Source organism: Melanotaenia boesemani, chromosome 8, assembly GCF_017639745.1.
Source record: "Melanotaenia boesemani isolate fMelBoe1 chromosome 8, fMelBoe1.pri, whole genome shotgun sequence".
NCBI lineage: Eukaryota > Metazoa > Chordata > Actinopteri > Atheriniformes > Melanotaeniidae > Melanotaenia > Melanotaenia boesemani.
In genome coordinates this window covers 17,467,387-17,494,072 of record NC_055689.1, presented here as the reverse complement: position 1 = coordinate 17,494,072, position 26,686 = coordinate 17,467,387, and the positions used below count along the sequence as shown (strand labels likewise).

At 37.4% G+C, this 26,686-nt stretch overlaps 1 protein-coding gene across 4 annotated transcripts in view; it reads right to left on the bottom strand.

Moving 5' to 3' along the window:
- Window positions 1-22,886, bottom strand: part of tnn (tenascin N) — a 38,232-nt gene extending 15,346 nt beyond the window's left edge. For 3 of the 4 annotated variants that reach the window (XM_041991405.1, XM_041991406.1, XM_041991408.1), the window contains exons 1-8: window positions 22,540-22,674; window positions 15,072-15,272; window positions 14,702-14,902; window positions 14,060-14,434; window positions 11,325-11,458; window positions 11,095-11,224; window positions 5,470-5,652; window positions 4,066-4,155 (exon numbers count right to left, since the gene is read on the bottom strand). In XM_041991405.1, the coding sequence (XP_041847339.1) occupies window positions 4,066-4,155; window positions 5,470-5,652; window positions 11,095-11,224; window positions 11,325-11,458; window positions 14,060-14,434; window positions 14,702-14,902; window positions 15,072-15,270 (1,312 nt within the window). In that variant the 5' untranslated portion in view covers window positions 15,271-15,272; window positions 22,540-22,674. Of the gene's footprint in view, window positions 1-4,065; window positions 4,156-5,469; window positions 5,653-11,094; window positions 11,225-11,324; window positions 11,459-14,059; window positions 14,435-14,701; window positions 14,903-15,071; window positions 15,273-22,539; window positions 22,675-22,841 lie in introns of those variants that run through there. The other variant, XM_041991404.1, reaches the window with a different exon arrangement.
- Window positions 22,887-26,686: the final 3,800 nt, after the last annotated feature.

Genomic DNA, 26,686 nt, shown 5'->3' with positions numbered 1-26,686 from the left:
CATAAGCAACTAAAGCAATGGCTCCTTGTTTTGCTCATGGTATGCCTTTTTAAAATTCATTAGAGGTGGATACTAAAGCATTTATCAGTTTGTATTTGCATTTTATGCCTTAATTAACTTTAAGTTATGCTGTGTATCACATTGGGCAGTTTATTTGCAGGGATTTCACAGTGATACAATACAATAATCATACCTGAGTTTTTATTTATGGAAGATTTGACATTATCTTGGAAAAAAAAACAGTTTTGCTGTATTGTGCTTCAATTTTTTTCTAGTCCAGAAGGGACAAACTAAACATTGTTTTGAGAGTGTGTCCTAAGGACTTTTTAAAGCCTCTGTAGCTTGGGATTGGTGGCTGGGATTATTGTGTCATTAGTTTAAACCTTGCACCACTAGATATCACTATACTACACCTTAACAGTGCATGACATTATTTTGTTAGCAAGTTTAAAAAGTTCAGAACAAAGCATCAAATGTTAATGCCTGCTCTCCTTTTAAACCCCTCTAAAACTTTTGTGGACTTTGGAAAAATTGTAAAATATTTATTTATTTTGCTTTTATACTTTGGCACTGCTGCCTGTATTTGTTCTGATCTTACAACACATGATGGATACAGTTACTGCAGGCATTATACTTCACTAGCTGTGCAGCAACTGTGGTTATACAACACAATCTGTGGCTTTGGCCATTTGGAAAACAGCTTATCCATTATGGTATGTTCAGTAGAGGCATTGACCAAAGGGCTCTGTGTAAAAGTCAAATCCTTCATCATTTGTAGCTTCACAGCTTCTCGCCTTCACTGTACACTGCAAGCAACATAATATGGCTAAAGATAAAGCAAATAGTTTCCCAATTCACTGGTAAACACAGTTTTCTTATGTTTGTCTGGTATTTTATTTGTTGTATAAGAAGCTGATCATTTTTCATAACATAACTGATTTATGTAGTAGCGACATCCTAACATATGGATCATGTACAAATCTGTATGTGGTAGATATAAAGGTTTCATAGTTTCTATAAACACACTAACTGAGGTTAGCATCCTTGCTAAAAAAGATCTCAGCATTTATAAAAAAAAAATTTTCTAAATATAAAGACAAAAATAACAGACACCGATCAAATAATTTTATATGTCATGAAGAAATAAAGATTTAGAAGACAAATGGAAACAGATGTGTATGTGCCCTCAGTAACATAATCTCAAAGAGCTGTATCACCACACAAATGGGATAAACAGGCGAAAGAAACATTTATTCACACACACTCTGTCTGTCTCTGCTTTTAAAAGATATTCCCTCTTACATTTTAACTTGACATTTTCCCTACAATTTGGGTGAAGAGCTGGCTCAAAAACCTCTGAACGGACGAGTCTGGGTAGATGGAGATACTCCCACCAGAATACATGAAGCATTATATTGTATTCAGATAACATAAAAACTCAAAAGTCAACACCTCTTCTTTAGCCAAGCCATCTGCTTTTGGTTATAGAAATCTTGGTCGGGACTATTTTCAATCTGAATCAGCAGCGACAGCTGTGGTATGTAGTGTTTATATGTCTTATAACTTTTTGTCAGGTTAGTGACCAAGAGCCATCTACAGTACTTTAAGCATAAAGATTTATTTTATCTGGCATTTTTCTAAATATTTGCTGTCATTGAATCATTTTATACTGGAACTGGTGGCAATGAAAGCATAACATATAGACACCTACAGAATCACACTGTGGAAAATCTGCAAGACAAGCACATCTTCATGGTTCCACAAGCTGAGAAAGGAAAGCTGATTTATAGTCACACTGGAAGCACATATGGAGGTCCAACCATACAGTAAATATTAAATATAGATTTAACTGCCTGTGGGATCATGCAGAAATAGGATAAATAAAAACTGAACACACAAAATAATGACCCTATCTATATCTGTTTGAGGTTTTAATTACATAATATCAGTGTTTATTCTAATTTCCTATTACAAAATCACTTAAATACTGTGTCATAAATAAAAAGATATTAAACACATTTAATCCAGAAATGGTAACCAATAAAAATAAATTTCTTGTGATTTTGAGAATTTTTTTAGGTGCCTCACAATGTAAAACACACACACACACACACACAAAAGAAAAAGAAAAAATATTCTGAACTGGGGCATATGAATCCTGGACATCCATGGCAGTCTCACATGATGATGATGATGCTATGTATATTTCCTGCAAAAATGTTCAAATAATAGAATCAAAATAAGAAGAAAAAAAGAGAGAAATAAAAGAAAAGAAAAAGAAAATGCAAAAAATTAAAGCATATTGTTATGGTGCTACCTACAGCTGTGGAGTTTCTCTGAAAGAGCTTAAAAGAGACCGGGAGAGGAAAATGAGGAGAAACGCAAGACAGATGGTGAAAGTAAATATGAAATATGGGGAAATCTTTCTCCTGTTATGGAAGACATCAACCATAGCCTCTAAGGAAAAACTATAGTTGATGCTACCACAGCAGTAACTACACAGTAATTTACAACATACTACTATAATATCACTAAAATTGCTTCTCTGAGACACATTATTCTTATATCTGCCTTCTTCTTGTTCTTCATTTTCCTATAAATAGCTGGATTTCTCATTGTATATTTATGGTCTCTTCATGAAAATTGGAGCTTTTTTTTCCTCTTTATTTAGCTCTAATCACAACACCTACTGTTTTATTTGCCTTTATGACTTCTTGCCTGCATTTGGGTATTCTCCATTTTCCCCCTTTCATGCTCCCTTTATCTGTCACTGCAGTATAGCCGTGCTAGCCTGGAGGCAAACAGCATTTGTAGAGAGATAGGCCACTGTGCTCTCCATGCCAGTTGTCAGAAACCAGAAGAAACGCTCTGGCAAACAGAGTTGAGGACTATCCTCTCACATCACCTCTAAGCCTTTTCATGTTTCACCTAAAATGAAGGATTGTAGCTGCTGGAGTGGAGACAAGCCACTCTCTGTCTGCTGTAGATTAGCTCATTTGCACACACATGCACATTCAATTATTACACATGTAGGTGGTATACTTACAGAGAAAACCAAAAAAAAAGAAAAAGATTAGTATATACAGGGACCCTTCAGTACCTGTCCGACTTCAAAAGAATAGGGGTGGGTCTTGAACGAACCCCGCTAGGTCTGATGACTAAATCATTCAATTGGCTTCCTCAGTCTGAAAAATGGAGAGCTGTCAACATGGAGACTGCTTTTTAACTGAGAAAGCTCAGATGGTGAATGAGTGTGGGGGTGAAAGAGGAGAGTATTGGGGGGGGGGGGGGGGGGGGGGGGGTTGAGACTAATGTTAGTTTCTGGAAAGCCGTGGTGCTCTCAAAATGTGCGGCTGTTAAAGTGAGGCTGAAAAATGAATTCCTTCTCACGTACTTTAAACCATATCAAAACATGATCAGACCAACATGTTGATATCCAACTTTACCAGATGGACTCTGTAAATCACAAAACCTCTCACCTTAACCACCAGGGAGCATTTTAAAGTTGCTACATTCATATCATGTTTCCCCTCGGTGACCATGCTCACCACAGCCATTAAAAATTGTTCAGATTATTAGGCTGTAAATTCCAGCCCTCTCTCATTAACCTATAATCAGTCCTTGTGGTCCCTGTATCAGTGATGCTGTTTTGACTGGCTAAGTGAGGAAGGTAATAACTGGTTGTATAAGATGGTACATCAGTTTTGTGTATGAGTGATTATGTGTTTATCCCTCGTGGTTCTGACCGCTGGTGAATTATGGATCACTTGACAAGAGCTAAGTTCTATCTTTAATGCTGCAGTCCATTCAAAAAATGTTGCCTCATGCGTCCTTTAATGTTTTTTAATTTGACCTGAGGCTGATATGGTGTCATCCTATTAGACAATGAATGACATTACTGTATAGTACATGTCATACGCATATATTGGGGATGTCATACATGCAGCTACACTGTATAGTTCTCTTACAAATGCAGTCTAAAGGAAAGTAATACCAGGCAACAGACAATTCAATTACAACCGGGTTCCATTTTTACTTTATGAAGGATGATTTATTAACACTGACCTGTGACACCAGTGGTGTAAGAAGGATTTCCCTCAGTGTTTCCTTTGATGGCCTGCACAGAGATCTGATACTCTGTTCCTGGATACAAACCTGTGAAAAGACATGATTTTTTTTTTTTTTTAATTGGATTGATGTGTTTCAGTCAGTTTTACAAAGTTTCAGTGGTTCATAAAAATAGTCAGAAGACCTCTCAAATTCCAACCTTTTTCTTGTTAAATATTAAATATTTGAATCTTGTTAGGCCTAAAATTTAATACAAGACATTCTGACAAGAAAAAAAGATTTTAACCACTGTGTTCTAAAGGCTGTTAAATTTATGTTTTTCATATAGCCTATTAGTTATTTAATGACTTGTTAATTAGTGACTTATATCTGTGATCTCATAGGACATTTAGTGTTTTACACATTTGTATTACATGCTGCATTTTTGTGGAATCAATAAATGGTTCTTACCATTTTTTCTGGCAAATTATTAATTCATATAAGTGAGTATTCATGATATATGTGTGGGTATCCAAGTGTAATTTATAGCACTCTTCAAAGAGAAGTTATATAACATTTGCTATGAAATCAAAGCTGTAAAGAACTTTAAATGTGAACAGACTGACAGGCAAACTAGCTCAGAATGTACAACCCCAGTTCCACAAAAGTCTGGATGAAGTGTAAAATGTAAATAAAAAAAAATGAATGCAATTTTTTGCAAATATATATATAAAAAAACATGTTTGATTACCAATATAAACAACATATCAGATGTTGAAACTGAGACATTTTACCATTTCTTAAAAATATGATCTCATTTGATGGCAATACTATATCTCAAAAAAGTTGGAACAAGGGCAGCTAAAGGCTGGAAATGTACTGGCAAAAATTAAAAATAACTGGAGGAGCATTTGAGAACTAATTAGCTTAATTGGCAACAGATCAGTAACATGACTGGGTATAAAAGGACTATTTCAGAAAGGGAGAGCCTCTCAGTAAAGATGGGCAGAGGTTCACCAATCTGTGACAAACTGTGTCTAAAAATTGTGGAACAGTTTCAGAAAACATGTTCCTTAACTTAAAATTGCAAATACTTTTGCATTGTCTTGCATATTTCAGGAAGACAATGCTAAAGAAGAGAATGGGACAACATTCCTCTCCTAAAACTCCAGCAAATAGATATTTTGAGACAGTTGTTAAAGAAGATGGGATGCTACAACATGGCAAACACCTTCTTACGACCTGTTTTAGATGTGCTTCTGCTACCACATTCAAAAAAATTTACACAAAGTGGTAAAATGTTCACAGTGTCTCAGTTTCAGCATCTGATATATTGTTTTAGCTAAAAGTTATTATAGAGTCTTAAAAGGTCCAGAAATGTTTCTTTTGTGAGAGTTGCATTCCTTCTGATTTGGGACTTACCCACAATAGTGTGCTTAGTGCGTGCCTCTTGGCTACTCTGTACATCAGTCTCCTCCTCCTGTCCAGACGGGTCAGTGTGTATAAGCCTAAAGTAATCCACTTCAGCCTGTGGGTTCTTCCAGTCCACTTCAATAGAAACCTCTGTCTGGCCAAGGACTTGGACATCATCAATAGTTGAAACATCTGGGAAGGATACAAGGTTTGATTGAACTGGGGGCACAAGCATGAACCTCCTGCTGGAAAGCCTTTGTTAAAGCATGTGTAATAAGAAGCATGTGCCTAGCTCTTCCCTCACATGTCCCCGAGCTAGGCGATGATCTCCTAGCACCTTAAAATGTGACATGCCTGGGGAATGGGGCCATGCAGGAATTTCCACTTTGGCCAAAACATATCAAAACCAAACGATATTATATTTGTTTTCTACTCTCTGCAAAACTTTTGATTGGTTATATAATATATTATATTGGGTAATTTATTATTCGTTTCTTTATCTTATCGTATGGATCATATCGTCAGTTTAATGTGAAGAAAACTGCACAGATTATAAGGTCTCATTGCATGCTTTGTAGTGTGAAAAGTAATACCATCAAATAATTCATGTAGCTCTGAGGTGTAAAAAATACTATTTCACAAACACAGCATATATGCAGACAATGCCTTTTGAGCCAACAGTGATATTTTCACATATTACATTGAAACAGAAAACACATAATCTTATGTAACCAAACAATATTTCTAAAAATACAACTTCATTACAGACAGCACAAACAAAAACAAAAACAAATCACAAATGTGGTTTGTGAAAATAATATGTTTTTTTCAATGTGTTGTCTGTTTTGTTGTTTTGTTCATACAGTTTTATTGTATTTTACACCTTGAGGCAAAAAATATCATCTGGTATTATGTAAGGGCATATAAATGACACAAAAAGATCATGCAATATGGTAGCTCCCAATTATATTTTAATACAGATAATGTATATTTACTGATTTTCAAAAAAAAAAAAAATTAATAAATTAAATAAATATTTAAGTATTTGGCTGAGACGTTTTCAGATCTATACAAATTAAATTATGGAGGCCAGTTCAGAAAATTGTGAACTGTATAAAAAATGCACAACAGTATGTTATTTTTTTTCCTTGATGGCATACCCATAGGGCTATGTTAACAATTGGAGGTTAGCTGAAGTACAAAAGAAAGATGAAAAGGTTGCATATTTTAAAATTAAATAGTAATTTAATGCACCACCCATCTTTAAAGCACTTATGTTAAATGACCCAAATTAAATGATGTCACAAGGCCAAAATGTCCATGCTGGGTTGGAAGACAGACTGGATGGGTTAGATACATTTCTAAAGTACATCTTAGTACAACAGCAGCTCAGGACAGGTGAGCACAATAAACTCACTAATAACCTCCTGAGAATTATTTCATTGCTGCATAGACCTCTAATTAACCCTTCTGCTTAATGTAAGGGGGGGGGGGGTGCATACAGGGAGAGTTTGGCCATTTGACATATTGGGTCAACACATTTTATTTATTGGTCTAATTGGTCCACAAAACCTAGATCAGCTGCCCAGGTAACAGTGGGCTAGTGTTCTGTTGAAATGTGCTACCTTGTACAAAAGTGCTGCCGCAGGCTGAATTTACAGGTTTATATGTCAATCTGTGCTACCCTATCAGAACCGAATAAAACGTGTATTTTTGCAAGCAATCAAAAAAAATTCGTTTAAAGATCATTAATGCACATATTTGTGGATTAATATACAAGGTAGCATACTTTGATGGGGTAATTCATACTGTCCTACCTTCATTCATTTATTCACAGTTTGAATTTTGAATGCCTGTGACTCTATTTCTTAAGACGTACGTATAGTGTACTTCAGTTAGTTTAAAGATCATTAATCCATATATTTGTGAAGAGAAGAGGTGCAAAGAAACTGTGTGATTAAAGTAATATAAATAGAATTTTAAAAAAAACCTAGAAAATTTTAAAAACATGGTTGACAAACAGGACCTTTATCAAATGCTATGGGTGATGAAGATGATCCTAGATGGTGTGGTAAAATAAATCCTATTTATTTTATTAACAAATGACACATTTTGAAAGTATTTAATGTGTCTACTCTCACTGATTCTTGCTATCTCACTGCATGACTTCAGTGATTTTAAGGAGCTGCACCGTTAAAACTCACATTTAACGGTGTGCAAAGATTTGTGGTGTCCATAGAATTTGGGAATGTGACATCATACCACAAAGCATTGTAGGACTTGTGGAAACACAGGTGCCAGAGTTGGTGTCAGTGTCGGCACGCCGGCAATATCGCAACTAGGGGTCACATTAACCGAAAATTATTCATTGTTGACCAGTTTATTAAAACGGTGATGGAAAAATTAGATCTATGTGTTTGTTAAGTTTCTAATGTAAACAGCAGCAAGTTGTTGTTATAGATAATAAGTGGTTACGGGTTTGTTCGTGATAAAATCGTGTCAATATGTGTGGTTTATTAATCAGGTAACTGTTAGCTGCCTAGTGACTTGGTGTTGGCAGACCATGGATATGACATCAAAGACAGTGCTGAACTGGTGTGGAGGAGGAGGCTGTCCGCTTGACGCCATTTACAGTTCAGAGGCATTTACAGTTGTGTGTGTATATCTGCATGTATGCTTACATGTAGAACAGAATCAAGGCTCACTGGCTGCAGGTGCCTTAGTGAGCTCCACACGATCTAGATTTTTGGGACTGTTCCCCATGCTGGAGCAGTGCTCTTACGTTTTAAGTGGTTGCTTTTTCACTCTGCCTTGTCCACAAGTATCCAAGAATGCACAGGGGAAACGGATGGTGTAGCTGCCCTGGCTGGTCTGGACCAAAATTACAGGGCCGATTTTTTTTTGTTGCAGTCCCCATCTAGCTGTACCACATTATTAGGGTCCAAGCCATACGAAGTATGGAAGGACCCTATTGTTCCTGAAATGTTTATTATTATACTCCTAAGCATTTCGACCCCAAATTTGACCCCCTAAACACCCATGAAAAGTTGTGAATTTTGGCACACATGTCAAGTCCGGCGTAACTTGGGATATTATAAGGTCCGCAAACTTTTCAATGCACAATTGGCTCAACAGCACCAAGTAGACACCCAAAAAAATCCCCAAATGAATGGGGTCCCAGAAGTCAACTTCGACGTAGACAGACAAAACTCGGCACACACGTGTAATACCCCGAGGCGAGAAAAAAAGTCAAACAAACACCTGTTGCCATGGCAACGGGGTGCCCGCCATCTTGCCGTGTAACTCCATTTTTTGGCCATTTTTTGCACTTTACACACATCATATTTGAACGAACTAGTCTGAGGGGATTCGTGCGACTGACTCCAAACTTGGTGGGAAGCTTCCTGACAAGTTGGGGACCAAACGCTCCTCAAATCTTTCTAATAGCAGAAAGCGTGTTACCGTGGCAACCGACGGAAAAACGCCTTCTCGCCATGAAACACGGTTTGCTCATATCTCCACAGGAATACATGGGAATTGCACCAAAGTTCACAGTATTCGTACGTGTAACAACCCAAGTCCAGCAAAGAAGTCAATTGAACACCTGTTGCCATGGCAACGGGGTGCCCGCCATCTTGGATTTCACTGCCATTTGTTCCACCTTATACTCATCGTATTTGAACAAACTAGTTTGAGGGGATTCGTGCGACTGACTCCAAACTTGGTGGGAAGCTTCCTGACAAGTTGGGGACCAAACGCTATTCAAATCTTTCTAATAGGAAAAAGCTCGTAACCGTGGCAACCGACGGAAAAAGCCTTCTCGCCATGAAACACGGTTTGCTCCACAGGAATACATGGGAACTGCACCAAACTTGACAGGATTCATAGTTGTTGGGTCCTTAACGCATTACAGCACCTGTTGTCATGGCAAAATCGGGTGGCGGGGTCCAGGACGCTCGGACCCGATGGATGCCGCTTGCGGCTTTAATTTGTGATTGTGATTAGTCAGTAATCACAGATAAACATACTTAAAATGTACTAATGTTTTCTCACAGTACATTTTAACTTGCTTAGTCATTATTTTGTGAATTTCATAATTTCAGTTAATTTACCTCTGTTAATTTAATTTAAACCATTACTTTAGAATAACATTTTTTAAATTTTGTTCCCATTACTAAATACCACTCTTATCTATAGTCAAAGCTACAATCCCATGAAGATTAGGAACACACTTTTAACACCTTTTTCATGTGAACATATTTGAAATCCAATTGTATTTACACTGGGAACCAAATGGGTAATATAGAATGCTACCCATGGCCAGGATGTCCCTTTGGATTTGCAACATATGGTTGAAAAGAAAAGAAAAGAAAGAAAGAAAGAAAGAAAGAAAACAAAACCATAAAACAAAACAAATGAAAGGGGTTAGCATATTTTTTGCCATCTTTTTTTCAAAGGGAAACAGGAAAACATTCAGTTAAACCCTTCTTTGAAGTAGACCATCGTTTGAAGTTAAAATGAAAACTTTGCAGCCAGTGAAATGTCTGCCTCATTCTGTGTATTCCTCACACAGCCATAAGCCAGATGATGTTGTGTTTTCTTTAGCCCATGTGGGAATGTCATGCTCTGTTAGGTTTTCCATCCTAACCAGAGGAACCCCACATCAGAATCACACTCTGTGTGAGTCTCACTCATTCCCATCAATCCTATAAATTAATTTCTTCCTCTACACAGCTGTCTGCTACCACATCTGTGAGCTACAGTTTACATTAAACACATCCATGCAGCCATTTCCTTGCAGATATTATAAGATTTAATGTCTAACAAACCAGTGCGTAATGAAACATTTAGCAATGACAGACTTCAGCTTGTTCACTGCTTGTTAGCAGTGCATTGAGCTGGACAAATAAAAGAATAGAGGAAAGGGGACAACCCATTCTGCTGTCTAATCATCTCGGGAGCTTCAAACAGTGGCTTTTCTGTGTAGAGTTTGCATGTTCTCCCCGTGTATGCCTGGGTTCTCTTCGGGTACTCCAGCTTCCTCCCACCGTCCAAAGACATGCATATTAGGTTAATTGGTGACTCTAAATTCTCACTAGGAGTGCATGTGAGCATGAATGGTTGTTTGTCTCTCTATGTTGGCCCTGTGAAGGACTGGTGACCTGTCCAGGGTGTACCCTGCCTCTCACCTGCTAAATACTGGGTTAGGCTCCAGCTGCCCGGTGACCCATCATTGGGCATAGCAGTATAGATAATGAATGGATGGTGACTGGTCTCATGAAGAAATTATATAAATGAGTGTTTCTGAGCAAATTTTAGAAGTTGATTAATATTTAATATTTAACAATATTCATCATTTTTCTTGAACTTTTTTCTTGAACTGAACATTTAAAATCTCTGTATTTTAGGTATGCATACCTAGGTTTGACCCCTATGAGAATCTCTAATCCACACAAAATCGAGCTAAATACCTGCATGTGACACCTTGCCTCATTGCCAAATGAAGCTGCAGCGAGTCACCTTATTACAGACTTAATACATATTACGGATGTACTTAATCCAACACATTACAGTCAGAGGTCGTAGGAAACAAATCCAAATATTTTTAAGTCTGGATCAGAGATGTGTGCTCACCTGTAGTGGCTTCAATTGTGTCGTCATCACTTCGGATTTTTTTGATAACAGCATAAACCTTGACGATGTAGGTGACCCCTGGAGTCAGTCCTGTAATAAGGTAGGAATTCTCTGTGTTGGGAATCTGAATCTAAGAAACAGTAGGTAAATAGGTTTTACGTTATAGCAGAAGATTTGGTTCTAAACTGATTATTTGACAAAGATAAAATATATATATATATATATAATACCTCCTCCATGGCACTCTCATCATATTTTGGATGATATGTCAAAACATAATACTCTGCTCCTCGGACAGACTCCCACTCAACCAAGAGAGAGACGTCAGTCACTTTGACCAACCGCAGACCCTGAGGTCCAAGGACTGAAACAGAGAGGTCGACATGCTGAATTTAGTTGTGTTTATTTTTAATAGATTGTTATCTGCCCCCACCCCCTCCTCCCTTTCTCTCCCTCTGTCTTTTTCTCAGTCGTTCTTCGGGGTAAGAGGCATTTCCACAATTCTTACTTTTCCTTGAACTGTTTTGTAACCAGAAACAAAAAGAAGTCAGAAACCAGGCAAAATGAATCTATTATTTTTTAACTTGAGGTACTTTTTTTTTTTTTTTTTACCCAAATGGAAAGAAATTTTGCTGTTTTGGCAGTTATACTGTACAAGGCTAATGAGCCTCAGTAGTGATGATTGAAAACTAGGGAAGGGGTAATGGATAAGATGGTATATAAACCTATGGGGAAGTGCAATAACATAACATTAGCCAAAGGACAGAAGACAGCATGTCAGCAGTGTTGGGGGTGAGGTTTTCTACAAACAAAATGAAATCTCTGTGGGTACAAAGGACAGAAATAAACAGTAGACAGCAGTAAACTTTAAGAAGGCAAATATTTCAAAGAAACAAGGGCATATATTGAGAGTAAATTCGTAAAACGGGTGCTGAAGGAGTCTTCCATAACTTTGGCAGGGAAGGAATTCACATCAGGTTTAGCTGCTGTTCCATAAGGCAAAGTCAGGAAGCTTGATGTTTTTCCTCAAGTGTAGCAGTTTTTTTTCCATGCAGGAGCAGTTAATGCCCCCTTGTTGATACTCTAGGCACAATTGTCAACAAGCTTTGCCCCTAAATAATGTGTCAGACCAGCTGGAGTGAATAAATAACAAGCCACAACTGGAAATGTAGATTGTTTAGATATGAATTCAAGCTAAAAAAAAAAAAAAATATTTGCCTTGCAAAGGTGTTACTAATTTCAAAGCTAGGAGGCATCTGTCCTTGACAGTGTAAACATTAAAATGGCATTAAAAGTAAGAGTGACACAGCTTTGGCATGTGCACTGGATGTACAGTATGTTTAAATCTAGATTTTAAAGCTGCTTCACCATCATCTCTCAAAGAGGAGATTGACATCAATCATACAGGTGTTGAAATGGAAATTAGCCACATAAAACAAAGAATGTCTCAACTGTTTTGCTTTTGTACTGTTTTCTCTTGGTGCTTATTACCACTATTATTTCTAACACCTAAAAACAACACAATGTTTTTTTTCTCTTACCTCCCACTTTCCCTTTCCACTCTGACACCGTGCCAGTATTGATGTTGGATTTGGTTCAACAGCACCTACACACGTACCTGTAGATCTGTCTCTAGCTATTCTCTGCCACTGCAGAGTAAAACACAGCTTGAGGAAACTCAGTGTTTGACATAGCTGACCTGCTACTGTGAAGTCTGAACCATTTTTCCTCTTACTGAGATTCTAAAACTCTCTTTTAGGGCCACAAATAAAGGAGCTGCCTTTAATAATTTCGAAAATGTCCTGTTTTGTGTTATTAGTTCAAGAAAAAAGGCTACATTTCATGGTGTATGCTTTAAGCTACGTTTTAATATTGTGCAGAATTGATTCTCAGCATGAATTCACTGTCCATGCCTGACTGTTCATGTTTCTGCTTTCGTGGCCTTAGTTTGCTCCAAAATACAATTGTGTACTCTGCTCCTGAGGCAGTTCAGTATCAGTGCTTGGGTAAGCAGAGCATTTAGCAAGAAAGGTGATTATTTTCCTGCAGGGGAAAAGCAGGATGGAGCCCCAAAAGACTGACAGGTGTTGTTATATTTCCCTGGTATTATGTGACCTGATGTCATAAGCTGTCTCGAGGCTAAAGATGCCGTGGTCATGGGTCAGCATTGAAAAGACCCTTTCAGCTGCTGGCTCTAAAATAACTATTGAGAGAGATGATTTGAATTCCACAGAAGTTCCACACGGTAGCTATCATGATGACACCCATCAGGTGCAGTTTAAAAGACTTGCATCATGGTATAAACCAGGCATTACAGTAGTGGCAATAAGAATTTAGAATGAAGGAGTTCTTAAGGACTAATAACAGACTTATTCGGGACTCTGAGTTGGGTAATAACAATCTTCAAGCTATACCTAAAAAGTCAAGTGCTCTCCAGATCATAAGACATTGTTGGGGCTGTGAAAAAGGCCTTTGATAGCTGGTCCTGTCTTACTTTTCTTTTATTATAAAAATTTATATATCACCTTAAATTTGCTTGGAAAGTCACAAGTTTCTATCACTGGCACAATGAAACTCTTGAATATTTAGATTGACCTTATTAAAGAGCAACTTTAATTAAGTCTTGTTTATGTTAGATGAATCTTTAAATAACCAGATCAAACACAAACTGCTTCACAAGAATTTGTTTCTTAAGTTTGTAATATATGAAACTCTGGCACCAGTTGTTCACTCACTGCAGTTCCATCTGAAAGCATAACTTTGACTGCTTACTTTGCTAATGAGACATCTTCTATCATACAAAAACACCATATGGTCATTTTAACAAGATTAAACATTTAAATTTAATTAGCATACATCTTTCCAAGGATTAAAAGCTCATAAAAGAGACATCACTAACTTTGGAAACAAGTTCATAACAATTAAACAAGCCATAGAATTTTTGCTTAGCATTTGAATAGCTTACCTAATGAACAGTCCTCCCCATAAAAGCCTTCATCACAGATGCATTGACCATCCACACAGCGGCCATTGCCCACGCAGTCATTAGGACATGTCGGGGTGCTGCAGTCCTCGCCAGTGAAGTGTGGGAAGCATACACATTTTCCATCCACACACTGTCCTTTGTCGTTGCAGTCGTTCGGACATGCCAGCTGGCTGCAGTCCTCTCCTGTGTAGCCTTCATGGCAAACACATTTCCCATCCACACATCGGCCATTGTCATTGCACTCATCAGGACAAGAGGACACAGAGCAGTCTGGGCCTTCCCATCCCTGGTTGCATATGCAGCTGCAGGTGTTTTGATCATAAGTACCATGGCCACTACAGCTTGTGTCTACACCTTTAGAAAGAGACAAGTCAAAGGGTTGCAGAGTGTGGAGCTGCTTGAATATCTTTGGTTACAAATCTTTTGGCTTAGTCTTTATTGATTCTATTCCTAAGAATCAAATATCTTGCTCACAATAATTTTTTTTTTTTCTGTGTAAAATAACATATTTATCTTATATAGTACTGCCTCCTACAACAACCACCTCTTCTTGTGATGACTTGTGGGTCAGTAGCTGACTTTTTTATCAGCTGCCTGACTGTATCACTTGTGACAACCTACCTCCAGCACCTCCTCTTCCACAGCATCCCTGAGAACACTGGCTCTTAAGGTAGTTGACTTCTTCTTCCAGTCCATTGACTCTATACAATAGAGACTTGAAGTTTTCGGACTCATCACAGTCACACTTGGGTGTTTGCAGCCTTATGTTGTGTTTAAAGATGATGTCATTCTCTCCATTTTTTGTGGTGTCTGTCTGCAGACCTAAAACAGGTGACACAAGTTGTTTTTTCATCACCAAATATAGCAAGGTTAATATAAAATCTTTCTATATCTAAAGCTACTACTAGACATAGAAAATGCATAAATTTACATATCTGTAATTTTTCTCAGTTGCATTGCCTGTCTTTAAATTTCATAGCTTTTGTAAGACCTGCTTCATCCTGGGCTGGCAGGCGTTCAAACATACAGCCGGAGCTCCCTGGGATGTCAATCTTATAGATGTGGCTGAAGGTGACTCCCTGCTCTGGAGCTGAGGAGTCTGGCTTGTTGTCCGTGGAGCTTGCAAGGTGTGACACAGTGCAAAGTAGGGTCATCCGGCACAAGGCCCTCCACAGGAGTCTGGTGATCATTGCTGCAGATCAAGGTAAAAAAAAAACAACAATGCATGTTTTTCAGTTTTTTTCTTCTCATGCAAGACATGCAGTGCAAATGAGAGGCACAAAACCTTGGCTGGCCATTGGCTGGAAGTGTAAAGCTAGTTACATGTCTAAATGTGGAATGCAGTGAGAAAAAATAAAATGGGGAGCCTCTACTGTTCTTTTGTTCTAAATTTAGAGAGCACATAGGTATGGGGAGTATTGGTTATCATTTTACAGTAAAACCCATAAAAAAGTAGTGATTTACTCCAACCTAATATGTCATGAAAGTATTCTTTCCATGGAGTAGTAAAAAGAAATAATGTTTTTGTGCCAAAATGCCAATAAATGTTGCAGAATATAAAATATTATTGTACCAGTTGGGTTCTTGATATATTATGGAGTATTTCAGAATTTTGGCAAATTAAATACGTTCTCTCAGAGATTTTGTTTGACTGCTAATTTTGGTGTAGTTGAACCGGGTTAGTTAAACTTTGCTTTCCATGAAAAGTATTTTCCAATATACCTTCACCGGACAAGGAACAACCTTAAAATGGGTTATATATTTTTATGAGTATCCAAAGTCTCCCAAGATAACTCTTTTCACTATCAAAATGTGATCCTTTTGCTCCAATAACATTTAGAAAATGTATAGGCGCCAGAAGGAATTCGTACTTGCAGCTGGGAGAAATCTGAAGTGCTCTCAGTCTACTTGACTGGGTGTTGAAGTTTTTTATACTATTTTCTGACAACCTACACATAACTAAATGTAATAAACAGATGTAGAGGACTGGCTTAGAAAAAAAAAGATTTTTTTAAGAACTACAAAAAGGGAAGCATCTGCATGACAACAGCAAAGTATATTAAACCCCAGTGTTGCAAATATCTGAAAAACATGAGATTGCTATTACCATCTAGAGAGAAATAAGAAGAAGTGAATCTGGAGCTTTCAGAAATTTTGAGTCTATGACAGTTGTCTCCTTGATAATCCAGCTTTGATCAGTTTAATCAGTGGTGAGCGTCATGAAGAAGTGGGGTAAACACCTTACTGCTGACTTTTGGCATGTCTGATTAACTTCAGGAACTGGGGTTTAAATATTCCATCTGTTTTTTAAAACTGGTGTATACATTTTATACAGATTGTATCTTTGGCTTGAACTACAGAATGTGTAACAGACCACTGCAACTGTAGATGTTTGCCGCTGCGCTTGACTGGAGCCGAGTCTCGGGGTTGAAGTTGGGGTCAGTTTTGTACTCTCAGTTTTTCACAGAGACGTGAGAACAGAAATACTGTCCAGAGGATACACGAGTTACATTATATCCAGTGAGGCACATGCCTGTATATTTAATCACAGGAAACAAGAACCATAATGTCACTGACTGTGATTTCATGTGTGCATTTTGGTGCGCTCATTCCACAGCAGTCATCACTTTGCTGGACATCTTTTTTGCTCTAAACTATGTATTATGCTCAGTCAGGCATTTTAAAGCTGCCCAGCGCTCAGAAGCTCATCCACAGTACTGATGTCATTTTGTCTAATGAAAGTGATGTCATGTGAACTTGAAACCATGTAGCGGCTTCCCCAAGAAACCAAATTACATGCTTTCAAAGCAGCATGCCTGTTTTAACCTTCAGAGGGATTTTTTTTGGAGGGAACTTTGGTCTGAATTTAACTTTGTGGTGTAAAAGTTTTAGAAGTTGTGGAGGGAACTTCTGATCTAACTGTGCAGAGCTTGTGTGGCCTGTGGAAACACTCAACCTCTAATAGAGTGAAGGAAAGATGAGTAAAGAAATGTTTGATGGTTGACAAGTGGAAAGTGTAAAGCATTTTATAAATAATATAACGAAATCTTAAATCTGTAATGATACACAGTGTATCATTTTCTAGAGAATGGTGAACATTACCATAGATTTGAAAAGTTAAAAAAAGCATAGGCTCATTGAGGACAAAATGCTATAACAGCTGGAAAAGTAGAAAATGTGCTGAGAGAGAAACAGATCCTAAAACCCTCATGATTCAGTCATATAATTTGCCAGATTATTAAAATGTCAACATGTGGATTTAAATCCTGCCAATCATCCACCCACCATGGTGATATGATTGTCAGATTTACAGTGATTTTTTTTTTTTTCTTTTTTTTTTTTGTGGGGATTTGAAGTAACTCTGAATATTTGACAGTCAGTATTAAGGTACTTATCTTTTTCAGCTGGATGAAAATACTTTTAAGCTAAGTAAATATTGGCATATGAATCTTGAATCTGATGATTTAATTCAAATAGATATGTATTTCAAAATACTCTGATCCTGTTTCAGGGAGACAAAAAATGTCTGTAATTACCACAACCTGTCTCTAACTGGTCCAAACTCAATACTTTTGACCTTGTTTGGGTACTTTTGCCATCTATTTGACTGATGCTGGTCTAAAACTTGAGGTCAGAGACTGGTGCCCATGCAAACAATCCAAGCTTTGACATCTGGCAAATTGTTTATTTTACCCTACGTGCTGGTTGGAAGTATTATTTAAGAGTGTGTTTCATCATTGGCTGAAACTTCTGAGAGTCAGCCAAGGATGAAGCTAGAGTACACCCATGTAAAGAAAATGGTGACATAAGGAAGGACTGTAAAGACTAATAAACTGAATGATAAGATTAAAATGACAGATAGAAAGGGAATAGATAATCGATGGAATAATATAAAGATTCAACGTGGTTAGTCACGTTAGTACTAAAAATTATACTATAGTACATGTAATATCACTAAGCTGTAGTAGCAGGTTTATAGCTCCCTGTCAACGTTTTATTTGATGCTTGCCATTTTCAGATCATGTTCTTGTTTCTCTTGGAGGAGATTGCATTGTGACTTTCCAAGCATATGGCAAAGGGCTGTTGGAAAAGAGAGACATATGGAGGAATTAATGGAGAGAGGAAATTAGGAGATCTGAGAAATGTGGGACATTCAGTGCTATGGTGATGGATGAATGGACTGAAGGACAGATGAATGGTAAACGTAAGCTTAGATAGAGAAATGGTGAGTGACCAGAGAAATAGAAGGAAATGTAGATTAATAAATGATGGATGACTGACAAATTAATGTAGGTGTGGACAGATGGATTAAGTGTCGACAGTGATGCTTGGAAGTTTGTGAATGATGACCTAAAATGTGTTTTCACATTTTCAAGTCTTAAAGAAGATAAAAAGGAATCCAATTAAATGTGGTGTTATATTTAGCCAAGAAAATATTACTTACAAATGGCAAAAGCCATCTCTGGTGTGTTCAGATGTTTTTTGTTAGTGCCTTAACAGTTAAGTGTGAGAGGATGTCCTGATGAATTGGAAGAGCAGTGATATGTCCAAGTCTGGTCTTTACAACACAATTCTGTGAAAGTGAATCGTGGCATAAACAAAGAGGACCTCAAAAAAATGTTTATCATCATAAGTTTGCAAAACCATCTCTAAATACCACAGTTAATACTCCAACAATTTGACAGTTTGCATGCAAATGAATTCAATTCAAGTCTACTGTTCATCAACAAATATTATCCTATTATTAGCATAAAAAAAAACCTCTAAGCAGCTAAAGGACTCTCTGATATTGGCCAATGGTAATGTTTTTATAGTGTCTTATCAAGGGAACATTGAACTTATTGTTTTGCTGAAGAAACCTCAGTTCTCCAAAAGAACGTTGCTGCTTGTCCACAGCTTAATCACATGAATTTGCACCAAGAAAAAGGAAGGATAAAAAGAGAGGCTATTGGCTGAAATTGCAAGCATTATGTGGTGAAAGAAAACTCTGCGTTCCAGCTTCAGAACCTTATCTTGGTGGTTAAGAGCATCATGGTTTGGGCCTGTTTTATTGCATCCAGAATAAGACTGCTCACTATCATTGATGGAACAATGAATTTCGAATTATAAAAAGTGAATTCTAAGCAAAAATGTCAGGTGTGTCATGCATCAAAACAACACAATGAATGGTTCAGCTGACATAGTCCTTTTTTTTTTTTTTTTTTTTCATTTTTTCATAAGCATGATCCATAATGATGTCCTGCGAGGTCCCACCCCTACAAGTCCCATATGGGAAATACAACTCATGTAAGCATTTCCAACATCAGCGCAGATGTTATTGTCAAAGTCAATTATTGAACAAAGCAGCTATAAGCTAAAATTAATTATTTTTACAACATCACTTTCATGGATGACCATTTATCGATTGCCATAATTACATGCAAACATAAAGATAAAATTTAGTAATTTCCTGGTTGGTTTTATGGCACTTTACAATTCTATCTGACATCAAGCAACACCAACATCTCAGAATATCCTTGAAGTTGCTCTATACACAGGATTGAGGTAAAGTCCTTCAAGCTGATGTATATGAGTGCTCAACAACTGGTGAGAAGGATTCATTGCAGTTACTGCTGGACAAAAGGTAATACCATACTGGTTTTTGCTCAATTTATTCACTCGCAAATAAATTAATATGAAAAACCACGTTTGTTTCTCTTTTTTGAACTGGATTAATTACATATAATATTGTAACTTTCTGAGAAATATAATTATAGATGACAATTCACAGGTTTAAATGCAGCCGGCACCATACAGTATATAAATTGATGTGTATGTAGAAACAGACTGATCAGAATTTACTACAGTAGATTACATGTAGCCAGGTAATGCTAGATGAATGAAACAGATGGTGGATTGATGTGAAATGAGTTTGATTTAGATACCACTTAATAAAATGAGATCTTTGCAACATACATCTGTCATGAAACAAACCAACACATTTTGGCTTCAGTGTCTAAAGATGTTGTTACTTTAAGTCACTTAATTGTCACTAGTCACTCCAAGGCTGGAGCACACAGCAGGGAAACAGGATGACTCTCTTAGCATACAGTTCACCAAAGCTGCATTTCAACTTGGCTTTCCAGCTGAAGCAAGTAAATTTTAGCATGTCCATAAACACAGTTCAAAATTCCTTCCTGACAATAACTTCTCTATGTCAAAGTGGGGCTATGTCCATGTGCCTGTAAAATTGTTTACTGACAACATGGGGTGTGTGTTCACTTTCTTATAATGAGAAGAACTCCTCAGTCCATGTGCGTACAGTATGTGAAGCTAGGCATTTATAGCTTACAGGGATGGCGGAAGGAAACCTCTAAAGGTAACAACAACTATTTAATCACCAAGAGACAAAACTGTCTGGATCGAAAGACACCTTTAACTGAAAGCATATTGAGTTGCTTTGTGACAAGCTTTTGTGCATTTTAAACAATGTCCTGTAGACCTCTAAAAAATAGGACTGTCTTAAAAATTGGATCATGAACAGAAAGGGGAAATGGGAAAAGTCATGCAAAGTTTTTTCTTCTTCTTCTTTTTTTTCTGGAGGCAAAAACCTCCACAAAAAGTACTAAGAGAGAGGCAACAAGAGAAGACTTGGTCAGGTTGTGCACTTTTGCCATATTCTCTCTATTGAGAACAATTAAGACTCAGACAAAAAGCTGACTGTTTCACCAGGTTTCAACTCAGGAAAAAATCTCTTTGGAAGAAAACCAGCAAGCATGTGGATAAGAAGAGGTAAGGTCATGCATGCCTTTAAGTGTGGTTGCAAACTTGTGGAACTCCTTTTCTTTCCCCGCTTCCTTCCCCAGCAGCAGCTTGCAGACAGAACATGGAAACTAAAATGATAAAACACGGCTGAGAGCAATTATCGTCTGAGAGCAGAGCTCATATCTTCATGATTCTGTCTGCCTCCTGCTGCCACATAGACCACAAGGAGACCTCAATGGGGATCTTGCTTAGAACCATAGAGGCTCTATTCTCCCTACTGGGGTTGTCAGATGAAAATGATATACAAAGGCATTAGAGTTCAGAAACTGATCTTTGTTTTCTTTCTTTCTTTCAAATGTTTAAATTTATTGTCAAACACTAAAAGTAAAAACTATCTACTCTATAATTAAGGTCTGTTTTTTTTTTTTTTTTTTTAAGCAGTCATATTATGCAATCAAACACTTTTCACACCACCCACTCAGGGTTGTGGGTCTTTCTTTCTCCATGTCCTCTTGTCTTTGCCTCCTCCTCTCTATCATCTTGCACAGCTGAGAGCCCACATCTGTAGCTCATTTTGTGAGAGCTTCTGTGTTTCCCCTGAGCCAGCACAGTAGCATTAAAGGTAAATCTACTGGATCAGCAGCCCTGTGAGAATATCTATCACCCTTGCACACCGTTAATGTAAATATTTAGGTTATTATCAGAGAGGAGAAATTAGTGCTGGCAGCTTTGTTGACAGACAATATAGAATTATTCACGATACAATGGAGCTATTTAGTTGACACATGAGTCACAAATTATAGTTTTAATATGCTTTTACGAGCACCAAAGGCTGTCACAGTTACTGCAATGGGAAAATAATCATTTTGATTTATGTAATACTGTCTGGGGAAATATAAATATTTGAATGAACTTTTTAACTCATCCAAATTACAACATGTTTTCTTGGAATATCTGATGTAGACTGACTTAATATTTTTCTTCTTGTATTTATTTTCAGTGGAAAAATGTATACATTTAACATAGGGTTTTATTACTCTATTTTTAATTGCTTCCATCACATTTAGTTGCATTACGATACCAAAGGAAGAAGAAAAAGTCAAACTTTAAATCAATTTAGATATCTCAATGAACACAATTTTTTAGAATTCCTTCATAAACAAACCCAAACTCAAGAAGATCTTCAGCTTCAACTTAAAGATGTGCACTGCCACATTCAAGCTTTTTAAGCCTGCTGATTATGGTATAATGTGAAAAACAAAGGTGAGATGGTAACATAAAAGGTAGAAACTTGAATGTCAGTCACAGAGATTCTAATGCATCTGCCTTTAATGGTAGACATACCAAAGATACATAGACTTTAATATCCATATTTCACCTAAACACCATGACTATAGATTTTAGATGGATAGATAGATAGAAAGAGAAAGAGAGGTGGAAGTAAAATATCTCCTCGGAAAGCTGCAGAAATGTGGCATAAACAAAATCTTGCTTCAGCAAAACTAAAGGCTATGCATGGATTAACAACCAAAGTGGTTTTTATAAGTTTTGTTCAGAGTTTTCATAAATAGACGAAATGACTAGGAGACCTCCTAAATTGTCACACGGACTTTTAATGGGCAATATTTCCAATCCTTAAAAAAAGATCCATGCAAGTAGAATTAATAATCAGCAATTAATTAAAAAAGTAACAATTTTAAATAGTGCTTTCTTACCCTTGAGGGTTTTTCTCTAGCTTATGCCTCCTGTATCTTCTTTGTCTCTTTCTTTTCTCTGAAGGACTGAATGCCACTCATCAAACGTCTCCCTCTGCCACCTGTTGACAGGACAGAGCTAGTGATTCAAAGACCTCTGCGCCACCAGTGACTTTTGCTCTCTCCCTCCCTCTTTAAATGTTAAAATATCCCCAAAAGCCTGCAGGCCAATGGGCAGTCAGTCTGGGAGTGTCCCGCGCCTCTTTTCATTAAGTGCTTGAATGAAAAGAGTGAAGGACTAGAGGAGGAGGAGGAATAATTACCTTTTTCCCAGAGATCATCAGTCTTCATCTCTCAAACACACTTCTCACCTTGTCTCATTATCTCAACTAATAACACACTCAGTAATAACTTTTTTTTTTCCTGCCTGTGTGTGTTTGGTTGCAGTAGCAGAAGTAGCAGAGGGGGGTGAAAACAATCTCTTTCACAGAAGGATCTTAAACACAGTAACTGAAAGCGGCACTGGTGTTGGTTTGAAAGCAGTACCGCTCGAGCCAAGACAAACCCAGCGTGGTTTTAGGATTAAGTGAAACAGTAGGGAGGAGGTGCATTTGACTGAATATGTTTTTAAAAGTCAAAATAGTGCTCAATACTGCACATTCAGGACATGGAATTTGCAGTTGTATGCTGATTGTGTTAGAAATGGAGAGGAGCAGTTGTGTTTTATAAACTCCGATGGGGTGTCCTGATAATGTCTTTTGAGAGCTCGTTGTTGTTTTGAAGACTTGCAGTTTGAAATAATAAAATCTTGACTTGATTTGACATTTACTGAAAAAAAATGTTTCGCACATTGTTTTTTTGAGAAACTGGCCACCACTAAGTGTTCTGCAAAGGCAGCTGCACATGGCAGCTAAACCCCTCCAAGCAACAGAAAACCACAAACTTTACGAACCTACCCCTTCGAACTGAGATCACTTTAAGGCACGCAAAGGACAAATATTTTCTTTCAGATGGTTTCTGTTAAAGAATAGAAAGTAAAATCATGGAGTGTGAAGTATGTGTATCTACCACCATGACCAAATACCAAAGACCCCAGGTGTCAAGGTTGGCAGTAGTTTATGCTGACAGCAGCTCTAAATTTATAAATAAGGTTTTAAGCTCCTGTATGAACAGCAAGGACAATGGGATTGTTTGAGCGACACTTGATATGAAGCTAAGGGGTCAGGTGTGGTTGTCTGTTCAGAACAAAGCTTTTTGTTCTCAATATGGACATGTTGACCACATACAGATTTAATATCCTAAAACAAAGAAAATGTGTTTCACCCCAAGTCAGGCAGCTTGAGGCTGTACACTAAGTGGAAGGAAGAAGGCAGAGGGCCAGTGAGTGTCAGAACTACTTGTCAGGATGAAACAACAAAGAACTAGGAGGACATTTGGAGAATGGCTTGTGTGAAACACCATAAGCAGGTGGCTGGATAAAAGAACATGTGTGCCAAGTTTGGGTTGGAACTCAAACTCAGTCAAGATGGGAGACACCACCAAAGGTGGTTGAAAATGGTAGAGCCAAGATCCAGAGGGACACAAGTTCAAGAAATATCTAGGGTTGAAGGAGGATGTTGAAGATATAAAGAGTGCAGCCAACACTAGAGCAATCGAAGCATCCATGACTGTCACCTCCAAACCGAGACCGTAGCTCCAGATGATCCCAGGAAGACCATCAGAGACTTGTGTCCAGAAGCGAGCAGCAGGATATGGAGCAGAGCCCTTAAGCTCCCAGGCCTCTGGTGGTGGACCTAAGCTTCAAAGAAGGGGACCTACCAACAGGCTGGCCAGTGTTGGAGAGCGAAAGTATGCTTGGCTAACATAATATTAATTATTTTCAAATCCACCAGGAAGGATGCAATATTTGATGTGAGAGATTTGACTCTGGCTTGTCAGCAAGATTAAAAAATAAAAAATATGAGGTAAATTTCTAAAACCTACGTTGATAAATGGGACACGGGCAAGAGAAGAGTCAATTCAATTTGGTGCGGTTTTGGATCACTTGTGAAGACAATTGGTAAATTAAATTCTAGAAGAAAAGTCATAAAATCTTGACCACTGACACAAGTGTCTCCTAAGATAGATGATCCACCATCCATCCATTTTCAATGACTGACTAATCTAGTTCAGGGTCACAGCGGACTGGAGCCTATCCCAGCTGTTACATCCTGGACAGGTCCCCCATTTATCACATGACTAGCACAGAGACAACCATTCACCCTCACTCCTAAGGAGAATTTAGAAACACCAGTTAACTTAAGAGAACCCAGAACCTTCTTGCTGGAAGGCAACCACCACACACAAGATAGATGGTGATGGTGGAGAAAAAAAAAGAAACAAGAGTTTTTATCTCTTATTTACGAAATTATTAGAAATGATTTTGACATTTTCATTGCAAAGAATGTGTGCTTCCTCTGCTGAGATATAATTTCAAACAATTATGGCATTTGACACTCTTCTGTCATACTTTTCCACAAACTCTTTAAATCTGAGTAATCAGACAACAATGAAATAAGGACAATTGAAATTTCACTGTGTCTTAAGAATAAAGATGTGAATACTTTGTTATATTGCCTTCAGTTTGTTTTTATCGTGAAAAATCTAATTTATGTACAAAGATCTTTTGTTATTGCCATGAAAAAGAAGCACCTATAAAACAGAGCACATATAGAAATCTGTGGTTGTGCTACTATATTTTGTCAAAGGAGGGTAAGTTTCCTGATACCAGATTTTAATGGATTAATTTCATACTTCAAATGACAGAAATATGTTTCTTGTTGTTTTATTAAACAAAACAACCTCTAAATGTAAGAGAGTACTTAAAAGTATTGGAGTTGTCTTACATTTATTTTAAAAAGAAATCATTAATGAAATTGGTAATTGGTATTATACTGATTGTCTGTATTATCAGGTGAATTTTATTTATATCTTTACTGATTTTTATGTGGATGTTAAACCCAATTTTCAGTGTTTTACCATCATGATCTAGAATGAATCTGGACAACATATGCATTAACTCCAGTTAAGGGCATCATCTTTTATAAACAGCATGAAAATCAAATTGCATGAACACAATATCACTGGGCTACTATGACAACCTAATTTATAACAAGTGAGTTCTTTCTCTTGTGTTAAGCATTCAGTATTTCAACATTCATCTTTTGCTAGTCTACACTATCATTGCTAGTCTATCAATATCAACAAGAAATTTACTAGATTTTCCAGTGTGTCAAACTTTTGCTGACAAAGTGAGTTTAACAGCATATTTACATTTATCCTCCAAGCCTGTGATACCTGTAAGGAAGCCAGAAGGAAGTAACATGCAGACTAGGCTACATTGGTCTGTCTTCCCATGTCTTTCTATGTATGTGTGGAAAGTGATGGGAGCTGAGTTTCTGCTGCTTATCTGGAATCAGTTTTAATTTTTTTCAGCAATCAAAAGGCATTTCACCTCAATAACACACTACATACACATGCACACACACACACACACACACACACACACACACACAGAGAGATTGACAAACCACTCAAACTGAAAATGTCAACAACATTGTCACAAATGTCCGCAGGTATTTAAGTTGAGTGTCTGCTGACAGCCACTCTACAAGAGCTTTTACCATAATTTTACTATATTCAGTGACATTCAGCATAAAAAAATACTTTTTGATAAATGCTTAGCTGTTAATGTCATCCTTCATTATTTTCCAAACGGTAGCTTGCTGGGGTTTGGGATTGGTGGAGACTTAAATCCAACGGTCTATTCTGCATAAGGTAGAATTATTCTTTTATCTTTTCTCTGATATTTCAATTTAACAAATGTATTAATTATTGCCTAAAAGCCAAAATAAATCATTGGTTACAGCAAACATGAAGAATACACAGAATGCCAGGACGGCTGCAGGAACATGCTGTGTGGGAGGTGATGGCATTTACAGTGCTTCATGGGACAGCGAGAAAATATGTCATGCATGTCACTGTATTTTAAGGAAAATGTGTCTGTTTCCTATTGTGTGTGTTGGTTTCATCCCATGCTGGGAAACGTACCCCACACAGATGTAACAGAGCTCTTCACAGCAGGATGAATTTTATATAATGTTTTCTTTAAAGTGATGCATGTCTGTAC